Source organism: Strongylocentrotus purpuratus, unplaced genomic scaffold, assembly GCF_000002235.5.
Source record: "Strongylocentrotus purpuratus isolate Spur 01 unplaced genomic scaffold, Spur_5.0 spur5_scaffold_16, whole genome shotgun sequence".
NCBI lineage: Eukaryota > Metazoa > Echinodermata > Echinoidea > Camarodonta > Strongylocentrotidae > Strongylocentrotus > Strongylocentrotus purpuratus.
This window is the reverse complement of record NW_022145601.1, coordinates 3,269,776-3,295,340: the sequence shown is the minus strand read 5'-3', so window position 1 is coordinate 3,295,340 and position 25,565 is coordinate 3,269,776. Positions and strand designations below refer to the sequence as shown.

Below are 25,565 nucleotides of genomic sequence, written 5' to 3'. Positions count from 1 at the left end.
GAATCTGATTAGCACCCAAGAACATGTTCCAGTCGTGCGTAAAGTCGTGCGTAACTTACGAACATCTTTATGAAACACCCCCCCCCCCCCCAGTTCAGCCAAGTGTGAACACATACCACACAAAAATGGTACCAAATGAATTGGGATAAAACACTCTTTCCTAAGATGTTTAATAATTTACTGTTCATAGATGATTTTAAAAATAATTAGCAATTTTCTAGGTGTAAACTTTTTTTAGACTCACACGGTAGATAGATACAAATATACACTGTCTTGAGAGGTTCTGGATAAAACTATGCTCATAGTTTTAACTATTACCTCGAAAGAAGACATGGTCTATTTGTTTTACATCCTGCATTAAAAATTACAATTTTTGGAATTTTGTTATTAAAATTTTTAAATTAAACAAAAAGTTACAATTTTTCATTAAAAACAAAAAAGAATTATATTACTTTTTGTTTAAATTATATTAAAATTTAAAAATAAAAATAAATAAATAAAAAACCAAATAAATAAAATCAACTCCCAAATAGTGCTCCCAATAAAATAGTTGAAATATTACTTGTCACGTGACGAGCTCTCAACCGATCACAAACCAATGCATTTTTGATGCAGGATATAAAGATAAATAAGATAGACGGAGAGATAAATAGTCCTATACTTATTGATTGTTATTACAAGTTGAGAAAGGTAGGGAATATTTAATTTAGTATTAAAATAGATAGTTAGGTCTGAGTACGGCACTATCAACTGTGTACTATGTTCTTATTTTAAATATTATTCTTAATGCCGTATGTAGTTATCTCCTCCCCCCTCTTTTCTTTGGTTTCGTAAACTTACCTGATAATTTGGATTTCTAAATTGTCCTCTTCTCTATTAAAGACTTGATTATAATCCTAGATTGTGTAATGCAGCTTGACAATAGAACGATATTATCAGTGTATGTACTATTGTAAAGAAATGTAAATGAGTCATCGATTGTTGTTTTCAAGCGTCGTCATTCACCGCTGCAAAAACAGTGCAGTGTCGATCTTTACGTAGCTAATTTGCATACGAGCGCTTGACATCGGGATCTGTTATTGAGATGCTTAAACATGCTTTAATTGTTTATAAGTATCACATGCATTCGGATGGAAAGTTGTTTAAGCAATGTATCTTGTTAATATTGTATTACAACTGATATTTCATTCCTAGTGTTGTATACAGGGGCGGCGATCCCGGGGGACGGAAGGGGGGCACGTCCCCCCCCCCCTTCAATTTGTTTTTAAAGGTGGATCGCCCCCCCCCCCTGGAAGATTTGAAAAAGTGCAAAAAAAGAAGTGTATAGCAAATATTGACTAAAGACTGCAACAAACTTTAGGCTGTGGAGGGCCCAACAGTGCAGCGTTTATACAAATGCAAAAAATCTTCTCGCTCGGGAGGTATGCTCCCTCACATCATGTCCTTCAAAGTGTAAAAGTAAATATTGTGTAAAATTGTGTGAAATAAGTGTGAACAAATTATGTTTCCCGTTTTTATACTATAGTTTTGTAAAGGAATGTAATTCTTTAAAAAAACTTCAAAAACCTGTGAGGGGATAGTCACTTCCGTCATCTTCACCCCTCTCTTTCAGTATGCTCCCTCGCACTATCGTAATGATGGAGGTGGGGGAGGGCTTGGGGGCAATTGCTTCCCTAATAAAATTCACCCATGTTTTTTTTAATGATTCGATACCAGTGATTTACAAATGTTGCTGAAATGGCATGGTTTTTCCCTGAGCTTCCGGAGGCTCTGCCCCTTGCACCCCACCAAGGGCCCCAAGACGGGCCTCTGGTTGCTCATCTGACCGTTACTAAATGTCAACAAACCCTGAGCTTCTGGGGGCACGAAGGCGGGCCCCTAGATGCTCATCTGACCGTTATTAAATGCCTAAAACCCCTGAGCTTCGCTCTACTTTAGCCCTCCCCCCCCCCCACACTTTGACAAAACGTTCCGCGGGGCCTGCATGTAACATGTTAGAACGGGGATGATGCGGATTTTTGCTCCCCCCCCCCCCCCCCCCCACCATCCAACGTTTTTGCTCAATTTACGCCACTGCTACCTCGTATTTCGTCCCCCGGTCATGAAAGGATTCGCCGCCCCTGGTTGTATATAATTAAAAGTAAAATACGAGATTTATTTTCAGGCGTGTACGCAGGGGGTGGTTTTGGGGGTTACCCCCGCCCCTCAAATTTTGTTTAAGTGTAATAATAAAAAAAATATATATATATATATATAAAACAAATTGGGTGCTAAAGGGTTTTTATAAATAAAAAAAATGACCATACCCCCCCCCCTCTCCCCCCCCCCCCCCCCCCACTAAACAAAATATCGGTCGGCACAATTTTCCAATTTCCGGGACAGAAAACAAATCTGTGCTCTTACCTAGTCACTTACTTAGTCATATATTTTGACGAACCGAACATAAATAGTTAATTGTAGCCTCTTTGCAAATAAAAGTTGAGACCTAATTTCTTTGACCACTCGGAAATTATTGATAAGATGTCGTCTGACGAAAATCCTGACAGAATTGATGTGTTAGAAAAGAAGTATAGTCAAGAATGAAATTCCCAAGCTGGGAATGGGAAGAATCCTGACGTAGAGGTCGAGATTGAAGGCGGGTGCCTCTGGTAGGTTACGTCATAGGTATTGCCAATCGGGGGAATAACCTGGGGTATATCACAGCTACATATAGTTTGGTAATGCACCATTTCCCGAGTCTCAAGAATCATTATTAGTCTTCTAAAGTAGCGATGAGCGTACGTGGATACAGGTCTAGAATATTGAGAGAGTATACGCCTACTAGTACGGACTTTCTTGCTACTCGGCACATAGATCTGCCTTGATAGAGGAGTTTTAAACAAGTTGTTAACATCATGTTTGCTTTGGGAGTAGGTGACGAGATCAGAGAAGAACCAGACGTAGTTTCAGGGACATTTCTTAACTGAGTCCATACCCTGCTCGTCAACTTATTACACCAACTCTCGCTTTGCTGTGTTAAAACCAGATCTAAGCAAAGGATGCTGGCTGTCGGAATTATACGTGATACAATACGATTACTAGTCCTTCTCCTCCGACGGCATTGATGACTACTATTTCTATTACTACAACTTCAACGCCATCATTAACGCAATTTATGCGAATTTAAAGTAAGTGGGGCTACTTCTCTCTTTTCACATTTTGTTAAAATGAGGCTCATGTTAATTGTAGTTTGATGTGATTATGGTGTTTTTTCATATTTTTTTCAAAAACATTACTAAACAAACCAATTGGAGGACTATCATGTCATTCGTTTTAATTGTATTGAATATCTCGTTGGGATGGAATTTCATAAAAACAGAACGTGGCAATTTACGTTGCAATTTTATAAAAAGAATACATTATTTATGATTATCAAGTAGACCGATATGTATGACTCTCATATTCCTGTTTTATGACTTGTATAATTTGCTCTCATCGAACTTTTTATTTGTCAGCCGGGGAAAACTCTATAATTAGCTTTTGCAATATTATATCCATATTTTTAGTAGTCATTTACAATGAAGTACCCCCATATTCACATGAAATTATAAATTGTCATTATTTACCTTAAACTACATCAGAATCTCTTGAAAATGTATTAAAAGGCTAAGTAGAAGGTATAGACCAAGAGGGAAGCCAAGAACGCAAAGACCTGGAGTGGAATGATACTGCTAGAGTGTATTAAAATGACAGATAACAGAGATTTGAGGGGATATGTTGTTATCAAGTAACTCCCAAGGTTGGAGAAGATACCATGATATCATGTCCATCGGATAGGACCTAAAGCCGTCGGTCTTCTGGTTGCTTACTAACAAGCATTTATTGCTTTCTTAGCTGTCAGGTAAAATCACCACCACCACTATATTTGATTCTTTACTAATTATGTACAAAGATAGGACTTATAGGTTGTCCGACAGGATTTTAGTCTTGTTATCGGTCATCCAGGAAACAACTAGTTTAGAACCCTGAGGATAATGGAGCTAAACATACTCAGGTTTTACCATTTCCCTCGATATTAGTGTGAAACACGTAGGCATTTAGAAAGATGTGGGTGTATGTTATGTTATTGGTTTAATAGCAACTAATCAATGCAGGCTATCCTTGATATTTTGAGCCAGCAGCTAGACTCGCAAATATTACATTTCGTCATAATTGTTACCTTGTTGCCCATCAAGTTGAAGTCACTTTTCTTTACCTCTTTTAATGAAATGATCATGACAATATTATTTATTCTCAGTAGATAGAGTTTATATCTTATCAGAACTTCATTGATCAATCTTTATGAATACGTAGAATGATCAATACATTTCTTAGAAGATATAAACTAAATCTATTAACATTATCGATAATTACGTCTACTCTTGTCACAATTACTCCATTAAAGAGGTAAAGAAAGTTATTCCAACTTAGTGGGCTACATAGTATATTCTGTGAATGTCTATTTCAATGCTGATCATCACAAAAAAGTGACTTACCCCCCCCCCCCCTACAGAACGAAATATCGGTCGGCATAATTTTCCAATTTCCGGGACAAAAAAAATATGTGCTCTGAGTCGATGAGAATCATGAGATAGCCACCTGCCAGTGACCACGCTGTGTGGTCTAATCCCTCCTGGCCAAACTAGTACAGACGGGCTTTAAAGGATGAAAATCATGATCATTATTTTTACCGAATCTTTTTTTCCCACTCTGCAGTTGCACCATACCATGTTACCCTTTTGTGGAAATACGTTGTCATATTGTGCAGTAGTTTTACAAGTAAGTATCCGAGCATTATCGCCATGTTTGGGATTTACATGCAGGTAATGCGTCCAGGTAATACATGCTGAAAAAATATGAGTTTCAATAAGAATTAATTGACTCAGAATGGCAAGGCCCACAAGCAAACCAACATTTCATTAACTGCGGGTTTCCCTGTGTTAAGATGTTTTAATAGATGGCAAATGTACTTGCTTTCGATCTTTAGCGTGATGAATCTAATCTCTATCTGTTAATATTAGATATTTGTTGTTCAGCCAATATTATCTATCATCATTTTTAATGTAACTTGACATGCAGTTTTGTTACAATCAAGACTGACATGACATTTTGTCAAGTGGCCTACTGTTTAGTAATTTTGCTCTGTCATCCAACGAATCTGTACTCTAATTGTCCCTAGAACTAAATTTTCCCTGAAAAGAGATCACTGGTTGTGGATCAGCCTCCTAAAATCATTGAAAGATTGTAAAACTGTAGATCACTTTAAAGGTAATACAAAGTTTTGGGAAATTTTGAAAATTGGGTGGATAGTGATTCTTTACAATTTTGATATATTTGGATTCCCCTGTGGATGTATTATAAGCACTAGAAAATTTAGCCCCTAAAACAGTCAGTCTACTTTCGAGAAAAATGAAATATTAAAATGTCCCGGTGCTCCCGGTAAATTTTGATATATTTCAAATAGCGCCTACGACCATACAGTGGTAGCTGCGATCATGAAAATCTCAGAATATGTAGTTGTGATAATTATATAGAGGTGTCGTGGTCGAGTGGATACGTCGACGGACTGTCGATCTTAAGGTCTGCGGTTCGAGTCCCGCCGCGGCACTAAATGTCCTTTGGCAAGACATTGATCTACATTTGCCACACTCAACCCAGGTGATGTAAATGGGTACCTGGCAGGAATTAATTCCTTGAAATGCTAGAGCGCCGCAGTGGCTGCCTTGCTAAAGCCAGGGTAATAATTGGGGCAGCGCCAGGAGCGTCACAACGTGACGGACATGTGCGCTATACAAGAAGCCACCATTATTATTATCATAATTTCCAAACGGGAATAGCTAATCGGTCGATTTTAGTCAAGAAACATTGTTGTATATTGTGTGTGTGTGTGTATTTGGGTTTTTACAGACGTGTATCAATCAGATATGATTATTTACGTCTGGGGACCGACTTTTAACGTCACCATCCGAAAGACGTGACTCAGTTTCGAACCTGCGTTCTCGGCTGAATCAGTTTGTAACTACCACTGTAAGCTGGATTACAGGCGCACGCCACAACGCCTAGTTATAGTATAGCTTAATTAATATCTCGACCTTAAGAGGGAGCTATACAACATAACGAGTTTATTATTTACAATTTCATAACTTTAGACTCGATTTCAACCGCGACAACGATCACTGAATGTCGTAGGATTGCACATGCTTCCAATAATTATGTTCATTTGAACCAAATTTATGACCCCATACCAAAACTTTATATTACCTTTAAATCTAAAAACACATCTAATAGCAAGTGATTCTCCTATATATCTTTCGTTCTGTTTTGTTTTAAGCACTTTTAGACGGGTTGTTGTTATTACATTTATTTTGTTTATTATAAGGCAGCGTTTTAAGCACTATCCGGGTGGATATCTTACACATTATGAATGTCTGCAGTTAATAATGTATTATTACTATTATTATTACTAATATTTATTAAGTTCTGATAATGGCGACAATCAAATATTAACATAATCAAATGAAATTACGCTCATTATTCAAAACTGCGATATCTACCAAACGATTTTAGTACAGTTTTTCTGTACACACTAAGAAAAAATGGTGCAACTATGCACCTTTAGGGGTTCAAACCGATGCAACAATAGCAGCACCTTTAGGGGTTAAATCCTGCACCCTTTTTAAAGGTGCAATCCTGCACCCTTTAAAAGGGTGCCAGATTGAACCTTTTAGGGGACATGTTAGTACCCTTTATGGTTCAATCCTGCACCTTAAGGGGTGCAAACCGATGCAACAATAGCAGCACCTTTAGGGGTTAAATCCTGCACCCTTTAAAGAGGGTGCCAGATTGCACCTTTGAGGAGACATGTTAGTCTCCTTAATGGTTCAATCCTGCTCCTTTGGGGTGCAAACCGATGCAATAGCAGCACCTTTAGGGGTTCAGTCCTGCACCCTTTAAAAGGTGCAATTCTTCTTCCATACTCGAGGAATACTCGTGTTATTTGCTCGTACACAAATACATATTAAACATGCATGTTGTTTATTGGTTAGTAATCATATAATCAATGTATCTATTGCTAAAACGTGAATGTAATTGTAACATGATCAGACAACATAATCTATTTGTTTAATGATTGCCGAAGAAAAATTCAAGTCACAAAATTGATGTGCATTGTCATAATTTGTTTAACAAATCATGATAAATGTATTTTTTATGTGAACACGTGTAAAGTAATCATGAATATGCATGCAATATGGAAACTTTTATTTTGCACCCTTTTTGGTCGATAGGGTTCATTTTTGTGGGAAGGGTGCAAAATAAGATTTTGCACCCTTTTTTGAACCCCTTTTCCTTCAAAAGGGTTCATTTTTATGTAAAGGGTGCAAACTCTTATTTTGCACCCTTTTTTGCACCCTTTTTTCTTAGAGTGTATAGTCGCCAAGAGGCGAAATTTAGGGGGGGACTTTAAGTCCTGCCGGGCAACGTGAAGAACACGTCACCTCCTTAATGTGTTTTTTTCCCCAAAGGCGCTACATCAAGAGTTTTCATTTTGTTGTTTATATATATTTTTTCTTCTCCATTGCCATCTGATTTTAATATCTTGTTTATATCTTTTTCATTGTGATTGTTCTTTGATTCTGATCATTATAAACTTAAATGAAATAATATTCATATATACCTTTTGGGATTGGATTGAATTGGATAGACTTTTCAATAAGTGTGATTCCCGACACGTTTGATTCTTAATTGTTTAATTCTAAACAACAAATCCGTTACATGATAAACATATATTATCATTTCAAGACAGTTTTTCTAAAAGTGGGAAACAATCAACATAATTCAAGGTTAGTTTTAAATCTTCAAAATTTTATTATTTCAATATTAATGTGATATTTTCCTTACACAGATTCTACTGTATTGCAAATATGCAAGTGCTGCCATGGAAACAAAAATGGTGAGCATGCCTAGGTTTTGGGTTTCAAACTTCTTTTCTCTCGTGTATTTTTAAGGACAGGGAAGTTTATCATTTAATATATTATATAATTATTCAATGTATTCATCTTTTAAAGGATTATACAATTATCAAAACTGTGCCCTATGTTACTAAAGCTACATGTGCAAAATAAATTGGAATTGAACTTATGTGCAATTTATTGGAGGTACCCTCCAATAAATTGCACATAAGTTCAATTCCAACTAGTGGAAATCTTGGGTTTACTTTTATGGTTCTTTTCTTTTACAGGTTACACCACAACGTTAGGTCAAAACGAGCAGCATATTTAGTGTTTTTTCTTCTTCAATTACATACTGTACTGTATTGTATTTAACTTTAAATGGATTATCAATTCTCTTACACTCGGTATAAGATAAAGCCATGCGGTGCAGATAATTGAATCACAAGAAATCATCTGCATTTTTATTTGGTAGAATTTCAGCACTATTATTTCTTATGAAGCCAAAAAAGGGAAACTTAACACCCCTCGCCCTCCGAAAAATGAAGATAATAATCATAACAGTAATATTAACAACAACACCAACACTACTACTAAAAATACTAGTACTACAAGTACTACTACTTCTACTACTATACTACTACAACAACTACTACTACTACTACTACTGCTACTGCTATACTACTTCTAATTTTAATGATAATAATAATAATAATAGTAACAGTAATAATAATAATAATAATAATAATAGTTACAGTAATAATAATAATAATAATAATAATAATAGTACTGATGATGATAAATAAGATAGAATAAATGAATAAGTAAAGTAAGATCCATATTGCAAAATACACTATTCAAGAAAGAAAGAAAGCATGCAAACATTGATCTTTCTTTGTTTACTCATGCTTCCATCCAAACCAGAAGAAGTGTGTCTTACCAGCTGATGGTGGGGCCAAGGTGTGGAATCAATGCACGAAGCAGCTTATTAATGCTTGTCAGCCTGGCATGTATCAACCTGATAACTGCTCCACTGTTCAAGAGTATGTATTACACGATTGATATGTATAATGGATTGGTTGGTTGGTTAGTTGACTTTAAGGATTGGTTGATTGATTGGTTGATAGATTGGTTGGTCGATCGATTGGTTATTTGATTTTAAGGATTGGTTGATTGATTGATTGATTGATTGAATCATTTATTGATCGGTTGGTTTATTTGATTGATTGGTTGATTGATTGGTCGGTTGGGTGGTTGATTGAATGATTTATTGATTTATTTTTTTCATCAAGAACAGAACATTTACATTATGAGATATACAAGAGATGGGAGAGAAAGATAGAAAGAGGGAGAGAGAGGAAGCAGAAGAAACACCAAAAGAAGAAGAAGAAGAAGAAGAAGAAGAAGAAGAAGAAGAAGAAGAAGAAGAAGAAGAAGAAGAAAAGGAAGAAAAAGAAGAAGAAATATATACCTTGAGAGGATAGTTATAATTAACTAATTTTCTTTTTTTTCTTCTAAGAATATTATGGATATAATATTGTATGCTCCAGTATCCTATATACGAAATATTAATGAACCTATACGAATTTAGAATTTCCTTAGTGAAGTTATACCTCAGCGAGGTCAAGGTCTTTACAGATTTTCTTAATTTTCCGAAAAATGTTCCCTTTCGTATAGTAAAAGGAAACGAGGAAAAATACAATGGGTATCAATTTCTGCTAATAGCTGACAAGGCTCGAAAATTCTAAATTTGATTCCTTTCAGATCATGTTCACCTTGTCCAAAAGGGACGTTCACAGCAGGTTGGAATAACTGCTCAGGTTGCTTCCAATGTGACAACTGCGCATATGGGATAGAGGTATGTACTAAGTAACAGAATGTGTGTGATATGCATCTGTGAACATTTCAGGACACCATTACTTTATGAGCATTTTTTTCTGGATTCGTGGTTTAGTGGTTTAGTGGTTTAGTGGTGATTATTTTACCTGACTGCTAAGAGAGCATAATTGCTCGTAATTAAGCAACCATAGGACCGACGGCTTTAGGTCCTCTCCGAGGGACTTGGTAATGAGGATTAATGCCTTGGTTTCGAACACGGGCCGCCGGATTACGAGATCACTGCTAGATCAACTGAGCTATCGCGCCTCTTGCTTGACGGAGTTTTAAAAATGCAATAAGTTATTAAACATGGAATCTACATACAGCAATAATGCACGATTGGAATTGTAATTTGTATAATATGTATTTCATTTCATAATAAACGAAATATTTGTTTCTGTGTTTAGAGAAAGGAAAGGATAAAAATTCACATTTTTACTTGTCTATGATTGAAATTGGGCGATGTCTATTTTATACATTGTCTCTTAGCCCCCACCCCCTCCCCCACTAACCTCTCGCTCTCTCTCTCTCTCTCTCTTTCTCTCTCCCTCTCTCCCTCTCACTTTTCCCCTTGTTTCCTTTTTGTCCTTTATTCATCGTTTGTCTTCTCGATATGTTTGTGCTATTCCCCTCTCCCACCAACCTCTCCTCTCCCTCCCTCCCTCTCTTACTCCATCCCTCCACCTCTTCCTCCCTCATTCCCTCCCTCCTTTCTTCTCTCCTTCCCCCTCTCCCTCCCTTCCTCCCCCCTCTCTCCACCCGGCTCCATCTGCCTGTTTTTATATTTCTTTATCTCTTTTCCTCTCTATCCGCTCGCACTCTTTGTATGAATTTTACAAAATGAATACAGGACGATTGTTCTGCTGACCGGAATACAAGATGCAAGGAGGCAACCGTCATGCCCGATACATTACGTAAGTGAGAAGAATTTGGTAAAGATGGCTAAATCCAACTATTTCGGTCTTGCTCAGTGTTGGCATTATCGTATTAATTTTGTTCTTATTTTTATTGTTCAAATTTGTTCTTAATGACCCCTTCTAAAAATTAAAATGTGTTTTATGAGACTTGATTATGTTTTTGTGTTTGCAAATATCGCATTTAAATCCAAACCAGGCTAAGCATGCAGTATAACATGAAACTGTAGCTAATATCAATATAGGCTTTTAAAGGACTCAATTTGGTTCAAAGGTTTAAAATCATGGCTCAATCCCAAAATAATTTATGATATATATTACCACAGTTTTGTTTGTGTGTTTGTTTGTTTGTTTCTTCATTTTTTTTATTTTTTAAATAAATATTATCAAGCTTCCCTGCATTATCTGCAACATACATGTACATGTATCACCATATTTTTATGAATCTTGTCAGGAGTTACAACTATATCATCTTCACCTCATGAGGGACCATCATCGTCCTTACCAACATCATCAGAAGTTCTAGACTTGATAACCTCCACTCCTTGCCAAATTTTTCATCCTATACCCACAGGCCTCACAAGTACAGAAACAGGTAATTCATTAATCGAGCGTAATATTATTGTATCATTATTACAATTATTATATTATTACTGTTGACATTATCATCATCATTATTATTGCTGTTATCATCATTATTATTAGTAGTATAATTACTATTAGTATCATTATAATTATATTATTATTATCATTATTATCATTATTGATAATAATAATAATAATTATAATAATTGTAAAATTACTTGTCTTCTATTACTTGTCTGGTAAAATGAAAATTTATTATTAAAATTTATATCAAAACACATTTTATGTTGCATGACCTTCACAATTTGTTTTATTTTGTTTTGTGGGTTTGTGCCCTCTTTTGTTTCCAATTGTATATGCATGTCCTTATTTTTGTTCTCCCCTCCCTCCCCCTCTCTCTCTCCCCCTCTCTCTCTCTATCTCTCTCTCTCTCTCTCTTTGTACCCTACTTGTTTGCATGTTTGCATGAATATAGGGAGTGACCGTGGAATTCAAATTGATGTGGTCTTTTGTATCTGTATTATTCTGGCTGTTGTTGTAATACTGCTTTTACCTGCCAATGTCTTGTTTCTCAGGAGCCGGATGAGAAAACGGAAAGGTAAAATACTCTGCCTCGAGAGATTCATTATAGCAGATCAGTTGAAGAGTCTAACAAAAATATATGTAAAAGTAGCTGTTTAATTCGGCATATAATCAATTGTTCTATCATTATTTTATGATCTATCTTCCTCCTGTTCCTTTTTTCATAATGTCGATGATTTTTCTGATGTCTCTTTTCTCTTTTGTCAAGTGAATGCGGCGCATTACCAATCTCATATATTATTATTATTATTAAAAGTAAGGCCTGGATTAAAGGAATGAATATTTCCATTTTATCATTAACTTTAACAATACGCAAAGAATTCAAAAATTGTGATGCTAAAGATTCATCACATCTTGGACAAATAAACGTATACATTTCTAAACCTTAATGTAGGGCCTATAAGCCAAAGAAAGAAACAGTTGATTGTTGCATTTTATCATTGAAATACGATGTTCTTATTTCAATCAAATTTTTATTTAGACCATTCGATTGATTGGCACTTTCCAGTAAAATACAAAATGCTCTTCATAATACCCACAGGGGGGGGGGGGAGCACATAGGGACACGCAACCCGCCATCACTCACTAAATAGCTATTCACGCAAAAATAAAATCTTAATTTCTCCTCACTAGAAACGTAATTGTATTTACAAATCATGTTCTGGGTGATCATCAGTCATTACCTCATCCAACTTCATACAACAATAATGATTAATAGTTTTTGATAGTTGAATGAATACAATATGTCATCAAAGTGGTCATAAGACAATGTAGCCTAGCATCAGCAATACATCGTGCAAGTCTTTGGTAACCGTACATCGATAGATAGCGAGACTGTTTGTAAGGTGACGCCCCCTTTTTAACAAATTTACAAAACAAACTTACTTTAAAGTGGTATATAAATATATATGGACTAAAATGGCTGATATTCTGATTTGTACCATGCAGGGGATAAAGAATTTAGCGACTAAAAGTATTTTCTCTTGTCTTGTTAAACCCTCATGAAATTTTAAATCGACAGCTCCTCCACCAAGACTTGAAGACAATGTAGAAAATGATTATGCAAATAAGGAGATACTCCTGGTGAAGATAGAGGATATACACAACCCTCAGAATGCAGCATGACGTCTTCAAACATCTTCTTCAGATCAGCTCTTCTAAAACCTCATCGTCCTGAAAATCATGTGCGTCTACTAGAGAAAGGCTGTGGTCTAGGTACATTTGTAGAGAACTGTTGCTTTCGAACTACCTTGGATATATAGAGTTGGACTTCTCCTTAGTTTACCTCAGCTACTTTCAAGTACCCTCCAATTTAACCCCCGGGGAACGGGCAGGAATAAAACTCATCTTCTTGCTATCTATGGATCTCAGGAGAAAGTTTGGAGACTATAGCCAATGACCAGGTTGTGATAGGAACCGTACTATATACGGTTGCATTAGATCTACCTTGGACAGACGCAGTTAGACTTCTCTTCAGTTTCCCCAGCAACTTTCAAGTACCCGCCAATCTTACTCAGGAGGTGAGGAGGAGGCTGGATGACTATTTCATATATTTTCCAACGCCTCCTATTCTTGCTCTCCATCTTCCCATGTGAAAGATGGGACAGATTGGAAGACTAAATTGGGAGGGGAGAGGCAGAGAAGTGTTGCCGCCGACTATAAACTTTTCCCCAATATCCCTCAGATGTCTCTTAGCATCCTATACCCAGGAAAAGGCAGTAGGAAAACTCACTTCTTGCTCTAAATGTATCTCAGGGGAAAGTTGACTAGAACTAATTGTTGGGGATGTCAGAGGAATTAGACAAGAGAACAGTAATTGCCTTTGACCTACCTTGGACAAAATAATGTTGACTTCTTTTTAAATTCTGGTAGCTGCTTTTCAGCACACCTCCCATCAACCATAGCTCCTCCAAAAGTGAACACTCCAGTAGTGAGCATTATTATTATTTTTTTTATTTATTTTTTTTTTTTTTGGGGGGGGGGGCCTCGAAAATTTGAAAAATCGCACCCCCTTGAGCGCCAGGGGAGGGGGCCCATCTCCAAAAAAAAGTTAAATTAAAGTGTTTGTATTCGTTTTCCCCCAGCCCCCCCCCCCCCACTGGCATGGTGAAAGAGTATAAATAATATTTGATGTATGTGTTTGAATCTGCATTGTGATGATATTATGCATGATCGAATTTGTTTCAGTAAAAGCTGTTCCCCACAAATGATTTAACTTCTACATGTATAATGATTCGTTGCAGCGACACATAATCATGTTGTATTCATCTTTTTCATTGTTGTAGAACCCAGCAATTTTATTTAAAAGATAATGAGCACTCATATAAAGTCATGTGTAGACTATTTGTTCGGGGATTGGACCCCATGGAAGAACAGGCGTATTTTGTTAATACGCCTGAAATGGGCTATCCGCCGTATATCTCATTTATGTATGTATTTGTATGTTGTGATAATTTTATACGGAAATAAAAACAAACAAACAAACATGTTATTATGTATGATCAAATTTGTTTCAGGAACAGCTGTTCCCCACACATGATTAAACTTCATAGTTAATGTATTATAATTCGTTGCAGTGCATATAATAATTATGTTGTATTCATCGTATTCATTGTTGTAGAACCCAGCAAAAACTTTTTAAGATAATGAACATTTATAACGTCATGTGTAGACTTCTGAATATGACAATAATCTCTTCAAATTGTACAGTCTATGTGAACAAAACGTTTAACTAAAAAATAATCGAGGCTATTTATTTGTATTCAAGCATCACAGGACTGTAATATTTGAATAGAAGGAAAAAAAAAAAATCATATTTTGATGACTGGATCATGGTGCAACTTAATTGATATGTTAATGCAATGTGTAGTCGAAATGTATTCTTATAACATATACCTTGTATATTATTGCTCAATTACTTTTTTTTAAATTTATGTGTGGCATGAGAAAGACCATGAAAATGTTAACTTAACTGGAAAAAAAAAGAAGTCGAGTAGGGGGGGGGGGGGTCCATGCCCTCTTTTGAGGCTATTCCCAGGTTTTCACGGTTTTTGTGTAGTTTCTCTGTAGTGCCCCCTTTTCACATATTCCCTTGCCAGTCCAAATTATATAAAGTTGACAAGTTTATCGACAAAATTATGAACTTACTTCTGTGGTGTGTGACGTGCCTGAAAGTTTCAGTCGGCAGGATGAAATTAAATTTCGAGATGTGAAAACAATAAATGTTAGACTGCACATACTCGTGCTTAGTGTTCCTGTATATGAAAGTGTAAAAAGGCCAGTACTAAAAAGAAGAAACAAAGAGATAACGTGGGTTTAAAGTATTTTTGTCACACACATTTTAACCTATTTTAGACACCGAATTATATGCTGTAAATATTTACATACACCTGTATTACCATGATAATTGTTCCCTTCAGTTCAGAAGATACAGATTTGCCCTTGTCATTTAATTAGCAGATGTTATTCTAATTTGCGATCTAAATTAATGATATCAGATGCAATAGAGCTAATGTAGATCAAATCATAAAGCAAGAGATATGCTTCTAGCAAATCATGTTTTCAAAATATACTGTGGATCAATAATCATTACGCGATTTTGAAAGAATAGGCCACGTAGGCTGTTATTATCTATCGTGTCTAGTATATTCATATCTATTTTGTTGTCGATGTTATGTTAATTTTGATGTGAAATCAAATGTCATATTCTCAATAATTGATCAGATTATTACTCTCTGATCGTTGATATCTAGCTAATTTTCTATGACTACAATCATTACCCGTTAAGGTGGACTTGTGCTCTTCCATTGTATACCCTCTCATTTCATTCTTCGTTCTTTATTTTACTTTCCCCCTCTTTCCCCCCTCACTTCCCTTCCCAGAACTTTCTCGCCTATCAAAAGAATGTCACCCCTCTCTCTCCCTTTCTCTCCCTCTCTCTCTCTCTCTCTCTCTCTCTCTCTCTCTCTCTCTCTGACTCCAGTCTACCACCCTCTTTCATAAATTAATTCACGTTACTTACCACTTATATTATTTTCATTTATTTCAATTTAATTATTACATCTGAAATGTTAATTATTTTACATATCTCATTGAACTATGTATTATATCCGTATATACAGCTTTATGGTTATGTTTAATATAATTTATGTTATGCCCCCAAATCCATTGTCCGGGGCTATGACGTCATAATCGCTGTATAATTATGATATGTAGTACTAGCATTGGTACTATGCACTGTCTAATTTGATTATGAAATAAATGATGATTGAATTATCTTTTCTTTTTCTTTTTTTCTTCTTCTTTTTCTTTTTTGACGTTTTATTATATAAATAAATAATATATACATGTAAGTTCACAATGGCCACTGATACACTCTAAATGACATTTAACAACACAAATAATTGATATTCGCAGGTATATAACCTGCATGCATTGCATCATTACGTTGTACACAATCTCATAATCGGCTAGGTGCACGTGGCGTATGCCCGGGCCCTCTAGATTAATCTATAATTATGAGGGGAGGGGACAATTGAATATTACGTGAAGTTTTGACCGACCTCCAACCAGAGAAAGTTTTCGTTATTAACTGAAACTTACATGTATACAGGAGCTCCTTGATTCTGAAAATAAAATTGTCTTTTTGTTGAGGGGGGGGGGGGGGGCGGCTTGAAGTAAATAACCCCTTCACACACACAAACAAACCAGAAACGAAAATATAAATACTACGTGACAGATTCATTAAAACAAAACTTAAATGCGCGTTGTGCAAAAGTAGCCAACTCTAGATTATTATTTTTTTCTCACAGAAATTGGCTAGTGTCTAACCAATTAAATAAGTTGCTGAGATAGAGTGAGTGAGAGATAGAGAGAGAGCGAGAGAGAGGGAGAGAGAGAGAGAGAGAGAGGGGGGGGGGGAGAGAGAGGGAGACAGAGATAGTGTGTGTGTGAGAGACAGAGAGAGAGAGAGAGAGAGAGAGAGAGAGAGAGAGAGAGAGAGAAAGGGAGAGGGAAACTACTGCATGGGAAAGAGGACACACACAAACCCGAACCATAGGGGGCGGAGGTAGGATATGTGACCCCAACTAAAAATTGTCTGTCGAAAAAGTTTTGTAATTTTTCCCATTTTGTTCCCACTACCAAATACCCCCCCCCCCCAAATTCAATATGGTTTAACGACGGCATAATGAGGGGCCCAATTCCAGAGAAAATATTAAGTGGCGCGAATAAGCCCCCCCCCCCCCCCCCCGGGGTAGTGAGGGGGGGGGGGGGGGGGTAGTGAGCACTAACTTTTTCTTTTTGCCCCCGAAAATTTGAAAATCGCGCCGGTCGATATTTCGTTCAGTGGGGAGGGGGGGGGGGTAACTCAACGCCCCCCCCCGCCCCGCCCGCCCCCCTTGAGCACAACAAACAAACACAAAAACCAAACAAATTCCTTTTATTGTTGCCCGGGGAGCCGGGAGCGGGCCAGTTTTCTTTTTATTAACAAAAAAGAAGTAAAATTAACGTGTTTTTACCTGTTTTTTGGCCAGGAGAGGGGCCCGTGCCCGTGCCCGGTCCCCCTCCCTCCTTGGGTACAATTACGCCCCAGTTGCCAAATACAAATGTTGTTCTTATTAAAATGCAAACAAGGGTCTGCGTTTGCAACCTACCGTATAGCGCTCATTGCACCATGTACATTGTGAAATACCTCTGCATGTTCTGCCGTCTGGAACGGAGTCTGAAAGCTGTTGAATCATATAGCTTTTAACAAATTATTGCATCATATCCTGAAATTTGTGGTACTTATGTACGGAAAACGCTTGTTCCCAAACTCCTTCTGTCACTTCAACTGTTTCTTTAGCAAGTTTTGTCATAGAAATCGAGCTCTGCAGACTAGCTATATACATTCATCGCACTGTATACAATTCTACTACAATCCGTGTTGAGTTTGTGTTAAGTCCCGCGTTCAAGGAAGTGCGGATTTACAGGGGCAAGTACATTCTGCACACTTTCTCTCTCTCTCATTTCATAAAAATGGCTGAATGGGACGAAGTGTCACACGCAAAGGAGAACAACCGTAGAGAACTGCTCTTTAAAGGGAAGGATATTGCAGAAAGAATCGCTCTGAAAGGACTTGATGTGCGCATCTTTACTTTGAGCCCTCTTAACTTTCTAGAAATATCCGATGCTGGATTAGCAGAACTTCCTAGTGAAATAGGTAATCTGTCTCATTTACTCAACCTCACTCTCCGTGGGAATAAGCTGGTTATGTTACCTGATTCCATAGGTAAATTAACACGCTTACAATTTCTAGATGCATCCAGAAATGCAATTGAAAATGTGCCGGACAGTTTGGGAAGTATAGCGTCGATTCATACACTTGATTTGAGTCAAAACAAGCTTTCTGTGATTCCAGAAAATTTCAGCAACCTCTCAAACTTGGCCTACCTCAACTTTTCCCGCAATAACTTGACTGATTTGGATGTAATGCTCCGAGGAGATCTGCACCACTTGAGTGAAGTTTTTGCTTCCCACAATCAGATTGAGAGCATCTCGTCCGGGGTGGGCAATCTAGAGTCATTGCGATCCCTGGACATGAGTGAGAATAAGCTGCAGGAGTTTCCGGCAAGTCTTTCCCGTTGTCCAAAGCTGAAAGAGCTCATCCTGATAGAAAATCCAGTGAAAGATCGTCGCCTAAAAAAGCTGATTCAACAGACCCGAGGAACAAAACCAATTTTAGAATACATCGCTGTACACGGAACGAAAGAGGAGCATTCTGCCCCTGCGAAATCATCCAAGAAAGGCAAACGAAAGAAGAAGTCATCACAGTCAAAGGATGAGGAGGCGGAGCTTATCAGTCAGGTGATCGAGGTCATGACCTTTAGGAACTCTTCAGAACCAATGGAAGTCAAAGCTTGTAAATCTGTGGTGTTTGTGCGGCCGTACATCACTTGCTGCGTTGTCAGGAATCTGGATCTGTCCTCTGGAAACCACTTCAAGCAGTTTATTACCGCTCAGGTAGAAAGATGTGGACTCTCTTTGTGATTTTTTAATATTGAAAGCATTATGCTTCAAACCCTTGTAGATAATTGCTTTTATTTCCAACATATTTGAAAATGAATCTAAATCTTAGTGAAATAAGAAATAAAAGTAAACTGATCAATCACAGTTATAAAAAAATTAACCTTATTTTGAATTTCATTTTGTTGACATAGGCTTGTAAGATTAATACATGTGTGTAGATTGAAGAATTATAGAGTAAATTTAATCTTCAAATTCTCTTTGAAATTGATATACTGTATATCACAAAAGTCAAACCTCTTAGAGTGGGTAGAATAAAGAATAAGCACATTACAGAAAATATATACAACAAATGGTTGAGAAATTTACTTGAAGCAAACAAAATATGTAGTATGGATAAAAATAGATATGAAACAAGAAAAATAATGATTGAAATTGGGTATTATAATCGTCTCAAACTTGTCATTGTATAATTTCAGACCAAGCTTCATGACGGACCGTTGTGTGCAAAGAGGACGACTGCTACCATAGCAACCCACGACCTGAAACGCATCAAAGGACCTTTGACCTATGAGGGCAAAGCACCGCATAGCATTGAGGTATAGTAGTTTCATGTAAACCAAAACTACATTATGTATTCATGATAATAGCAATAATATCAATTGATATAGGGTCTATATCAATACGTAAATAGCAACAAAAAAAATACTTTGGTGTTGGAAAGCTCCGCAACAGCTCAGGAAACAGTATTGAATATGAAATGAATTCTAACAAAGTTCCTACGGTTTTAAGCAACGAGTGCTTAATTGATTATTCTAACACAGATTTCATATAAGAAACATATATATTTTGTAGTTTGTACAATTCTATACTAGTACTATTGATACAGTCATGTGGCCATCTATTGCAACATGTTTATAATGAATTGCAAAATTTGTTGATTTAAGAGGTAATCTTATGTTGCAATCAGCATTATGCCTTTGAGTTGTAGGTAAAGGAATACCTGCCTTGAATAGACGCTTGTGAAAAAAGCATGAGGAAAATAGTGTTTAAAAGTGGAATTTCATGTACTGGTAATCTGTGAATGATCTGAAATGGATCTTTGTAAATCATTTTCCCCCTTGCCTTCTCTCTCAATCTTATGTATCCATTTTGTTTCTCCTTCTTTCACTCCATCTTCTTTGTCCTCACTTTGTCACATTATCATTTCAGCCCTTTTTGTCTTCTCATAGCTCAATTTGTAGCCTACTGTTAACTTCTTCTTTTCTCAATCTCCTGCTCTTATCTTCTCTCACTCTCTATCATTTTTTGATTGCCTGAGATTTTCTTCAAGTTTTTAATTAGTTTTCTTCTCAGAGAAAGCAACAAATGTCCTATTTTTATTCCAATTGAAAACCATTTATTTCACCTTCAATACTTACAGGTCACTCCTTTGGGTAAGACCAAGATGGTGACTGCAGAAGCTCTGATGAAACAACTCAATCAAGAAGCCGATGAGTTACGCAAGGAGCTCAAGAGGAATACTGTCTCAGGGATTCACAAGTAAGAACTTGTCTCACTTCGTCCATTGTCCAGATCTTTTGATTTTAGAGGTATTAGGGACTTTTAGATTTGCACAACAACAACGTGGATTGCTACGATCGACGTCCTTTTAATGCACTGCCTTGAATGGACGTCACACGTATCAGTCCACGCAAATCTAAAAGTCCCTATTTTCATGACAAGGGATATTCGAGACACCAAAACGATGAAAATCAAATGAAGTAATAGAAACCCATGACCTCATGTCTGTTTGATGATAGGAATCAAACTCTTTAACAAGATCAGGGGAGTGTTTCACAAAGACTTAGATCGACTTTAAGTTAGACTTGACTTTGGCAGGCCGTTCATGTCAATGTTTGCTCTCACCATTATGATCTTTAGATAATATATTTTCCTTCAATAATGAACTATCAACAAAATCTAAATTCTGTAGATTTGTGACCCTCATTTGTACGTCACTTGGGAGACCAATGCCAGTAAATGGTGAGAGATAACAGTGGCATGAACGGCCTGCCATAGTTAAGTCCAACTTACAGTAGATCTTAGTCTTTGTGGAACACCCCCCCCCCCCCAGGTCTGTGTTTACTCTACTATTCTCATTGTGCCAGTCATTTTTTTAATGAATGAAATTCTGGTGTGTGTCAGAAGCAGTATTATGAACATTTAAATCACTACGTATTAGTAATTGAAATCTTCTGTTTTCATTGTAGCAATCAAATTTATTATCCATGATAAACTTCATCAGCATTAAGCATCCTTGTGAGTCATCTTTATCATTATAGTCGTCATCTTTGCCATTACTTCTATTATCATTATTAAACTATCATCTTGTATACTATGATCATAGTCATATTCTTTTTCATCATCGCCATCACTATTCAATAATATAATGATTACAGTCAAACCTGTTTACCAAGGTCACCCTGTTGACAGGTCTTTCTAGACAGGTTCTACAACACACATTTCTTTCTTGAGGGTTACATGTACATAATATATGATTGATCAGATGAAGACAGGTAACCCTTATAGAGAGGTGGCCAGTAAGACACGTTTGACTGTATCACCATCATCGTCATCGCTATGTTAAAGATAAACTTGAGTTCTGGTAAAAAAATAAAAATGAATTCTCACAGAATCCAACAAAACTTACACTGAATGTTCAAGATTACAAATAAATGTCATGTGCCAAACAATTTTGGAAGAAAATGTATACTGGCTGAGTAATGAGCATAGAAAGATAAGGAAATCAGGGTAGTACTAGCCCCGACACCATGTGTGTTGTCCCATATACATCTTTCTGTGTAAGTGAATTTTACTTTACCAAGACTCTGGCAAATTTATGATGATTTTGATGACTCCAGAACCTTGCATTACACACCATTACTTACATGCTATATGATAAACTTTTCTGATCCATTCCACACCTTTTCTTTCACAATGCAATCGCATTACCAGAACTCAAGTTTATCTTTAACCAACATCATCATTATCATCATCATGTTACAATTGATGTTTGTTACTGATATTCATCTCCTGTTTTCATCTTAGATACCTCAGCCTGTTGGCCCATCAAGAGCTCTACCCCTGCCTGCTGGATGCCGCTGGTCATGTGATCTCACTTCCACCAATCACAAATGCAGATATTTCAAAGGTACGTATCAATGGAAGCTATCTGGGACACATAAGGCTGTTCAAGAGTGTGTACAAGCATGTTAGCTGAAGGTTGCAAAGTATTCATAAGCTGATTAAGATAAGAGGTGGGAGAAAAGAAAGGTGGCAACTCTGTCCCTCACTCACTCTCTCTATATCTATCTCTACTGTATGTCATTCACGCGATCTTCTCATTTTTAAACCACCCTCTCTCTATCTCTCTCTAGTGTATATCATTCATGCAATCTTCTCATTTTAAACCTCTCTCCCTCTCTCCAGATTTCTCGATCCACAACAGACATCCTGATTGAGGTGACCAGCTCTGAAGACCTAGGCTCTTGCAAGAAGGTTTTACAGGCCCTTCTCACCAAGATGCTTGAATTGAACCTGGGTAGCAAGGGAACATCCGACGAAGGGGCTGGTGCAGAGTCTACTGAAGAGGACAAGGATAACAAGCTTGTGGTGGAACAGGTTCGAGTCATCAATGAGGACGGAGAACTCAGAGTCGTCTACCCGTCCAAGACAGATCTTAATGATTTACCAGGAGTGACCGTTATACGTCAGTGATACCTCCTTCTTGGATAGGATGTTAACCCATTTCCTAAGGGAACCAGGTTGTCCCTGCATTAAGCCTATGGGAATCTGAGAAGTCAGGAGTCAGCGGGTTAAAGGTGGATGTTTGAATCATTTGTCATAATGACACCATTCATAAATTTCTTCCTCAAGTTTAACCCAGTGACTCCTGAATTCTCTCATTCCCGTACCTGGGTATTGTTTCAAGAAGCCGGTGTAAGTTCAAGTTTGCCAACATCCCATTAAAACGTGTTCATTTGAATACATGAGTTTCAATGTGATGTTGGCAAACTCGTACTTGTGATGATTTTATGAAACCTGCCCATGATTTCAGTAGCCAATTACTGTAGTTTTTGACATACTTATGTTATCTTATCCTTACACTTGATCAACGGCCACCCTAAAGTAAAGCTTAAAGGTTATATTATTGTCATTTGACATTATGCCACATTTCTTTGACCTGATAGACAAACTAGTGGGAATTCATTTATGTTGTGTCTAGGGGAGGGGTAATGGGGGGGGGGGGGGGGGGGGGGGGAGGGCTGAGCCTTTGGACCATGTAATTTTACAAGATAAAACATTGGCAGCGTGTCAGCCAGAGTTGCTTTTAAAATTATTTTTATTTTTATCTGGCATCTAAGCAGTAAAGCATCCACACTCCTTGTACCTAAGAGAACTAGTGAGGCAGTTGCAAATATCACGAGTAAGTGAAAAGTCCATTTGCTGTTTTAGGGCCTCCATATTTACCCAACTTAAATGAATATTATCATGATTATTATAGGCTGGCTCTTGTGGGCACATCCCAGTTGATCAAAGGTCCACTAGATTGATTGAAAGACCACTAGTTCTCGGGTCATCCACGAGACACTGTCTCCAGGGGGGTGTTTCATCAAGCCGTTCGTAATGTTATGCATGACTTTACGAACGACTTATATATGAAAAGCCAAATGGGACGCTCAATCATTTTTTAACTGCATCAACTCAGTAAAGTTGAACTGTGCAGATGTAGATTAACATTCTTATTATATAACAAACATTTTTAATACAAAATATATTTTTTACCATAATTTGATTGAGGTTATTCGAAATATAGTCACACTTTGTGAAAACATCAGGAAAAACTTTGGGCATCCTATCTGGCACTTCATATTCAAGTCGTTTGTAAAGTCATGCGGAACTTTATGGACAGCTTTATGGTTTTATTGGCAGTAGTCTGTACAGTCTTTGCCTAGGGCATTTTAGGCATACCGGTAGTCACTTCCAATAGTTAGTTCCAATCACATAAATGATAATGGAGCTCCAGGATTGGCAATGTACCACACATGATTGCTACCCAAGACTCCACTATTATTATTTTTATCATTTTGCCAAGTATCATAAATAAAGTGTTTCTCGTCCCCGCCCGCCTCCTTTTTTTTCTTATTTACTATTAAAAAGAAAAAAAGCCTCCCAAAACGAAAAAAAAGCCTGTGATATACATTTTGTTTAAATAGCTTCTAAAGTGGTACAAATCATTTGTTTTGTCATACATTGCATCAGTATACTCACAAAGCACAATATCTATGAATAAATAGGTTTGGCCAGCTATATTTAGCATGGCAGCCATCTTGGAAAAAAAATTGCAAAAAATAGTAATGCCCTGCCTCCTTTTTAAAAACATCTGGACGAGAAACACATTATTTGGCCTTATTATTATGAGAGAATAAATGGATTGCATTGGCTCAGCTGATCTATTACTGTTTAAGTGGCCCAAACATGTTGAGCATGTAACATCAAGGAGAGGCGCTATACAAATACATATTGGATTTGGATTTCGGTATTGAGTATAGGGGTTCCGATATTATATGATTTTATATGATAGATCATATTCATAGAATATTATGGACTAAAAGATAAAGAAATTGAATTGAAAATTCATATAATTTACATTTCATATAGCATGTTTTACTTAATAAAGAAAACTGAATGACACAAACATGTAATATTCAGATGTTATCTTTTTATTATTTATTAAATATTCTTTTTTTCTTCAAAACTCACACTGTATTGTGTATTGCACAATTATAATAATCACACTGAAACCTCAAACATACTTCTCTATATCTTTATCCTTCCAGCATCGTTTTTACAATTCTTAATATAGACAAGAATAAATTGATCAAGCTATTAATTTACAATGCATCTGAATTCCTTGTCAAATTTTACAGAAATGTACTTACATTACAATTTTTTTCTTACAAATAAAGAGATATGTATAAAGATCGAAACATAAACGAAGCAAAATCATTGTCATATTGGTTTCCCAACAATAAAACGACAACAAAACATTTCAAACATTGTATATATTGATTTCATGGATGTGAAATTAATATATACAATGTTTGAAATGTTTTGTTGGGAAACCAATATGACAATGATTTTGCTTTGATGTTGTTGTTGATCCATCTGCACATCGAAATCACTTATTTGATATCCCATTTGAAATTCCTGGCATCAAATGGATTATATTAATGCCACACAAATTGACATAATAGTGAGTACGGTAGATATCTTTGCTGCTTTCTGCTCATGAATCGGGGCCCTGTTTCATAAACCTTGTTATCAATAACAACTGCCACAGATCTATGACAAATCTGTTCATAACCAATGAAAGCCAAGGATTTCAGTAGCTTATAACAATTATTACGGCTAATTATTGAAAACAAGTTTTTATGAAACAGGGTCCCAGTGTTATTTTTAGAACTGAACAAAAAGTTTGAGAGCCAAATATTAAGGAAATATGGCAAGTTGTCCAGAAACATATTTAGTAGAGAACAAGTTTGTGTGAGATTTTGTATCAAGTGAGATTGTGATTTTGTGATACTGTGAA

At 36.7% G+C, this 25,565-nt stretch overlaps 2 protein-coding genes across 2 annotated transcripts; both read left to right on the top strand.

The window, feature by feature from the left end:
- The first annotated feature begins 9,737 nt into the window (after positions 1-9,737).
- Positions 9,738-13,200, top strand: LOC105439975. The gene is made up of 5 exons (XM_030987580.1): positions 9,738-9,825; positions 10,696-10,759; positions 11,214-11,354; positions 11,820-11,942; positions 12,948-13,200. The coding sequence occupies exons 2-5, from the start codon at positions 10,744-10,746 to the stop codon at positions 13,049-13,051; spliced, it is 384 nt and encodes a 127-aa protein (XP_030843440.1). The 5' UTR covers positions 9,738-9,825; positions 10,696-10,743; the 3' UTR covers positions 13,052-13,200.
- A 4,379-nt stretch (positions 13,201-17,579) lies between these two features.
- Positions 17,580-23,209, top strand: LOC575354 (leucine-rich repeat-containing protein 47). The gene is made up of 5 exons (XM_775759.5): positions 17,580-18,928; positions 19,411-19,530; positions 20,355-20,473; positions 22,022-22,124; positions 22,403-23,209. Exons 1-5 carry the CDS (start codon positions 17,945-17,947, stop codon positions 22,688-22,690), a joined length of 1,614 nt encoding a protein of 537 aa, XP_780852.4. The 5' UTR covers positions 17,580-17,944; the 3' UTR covers positions 22,691-23,209.
- The last annotated feature ends 2,356 nt before the right edge of the window (positions 23,210-25,565 follow it).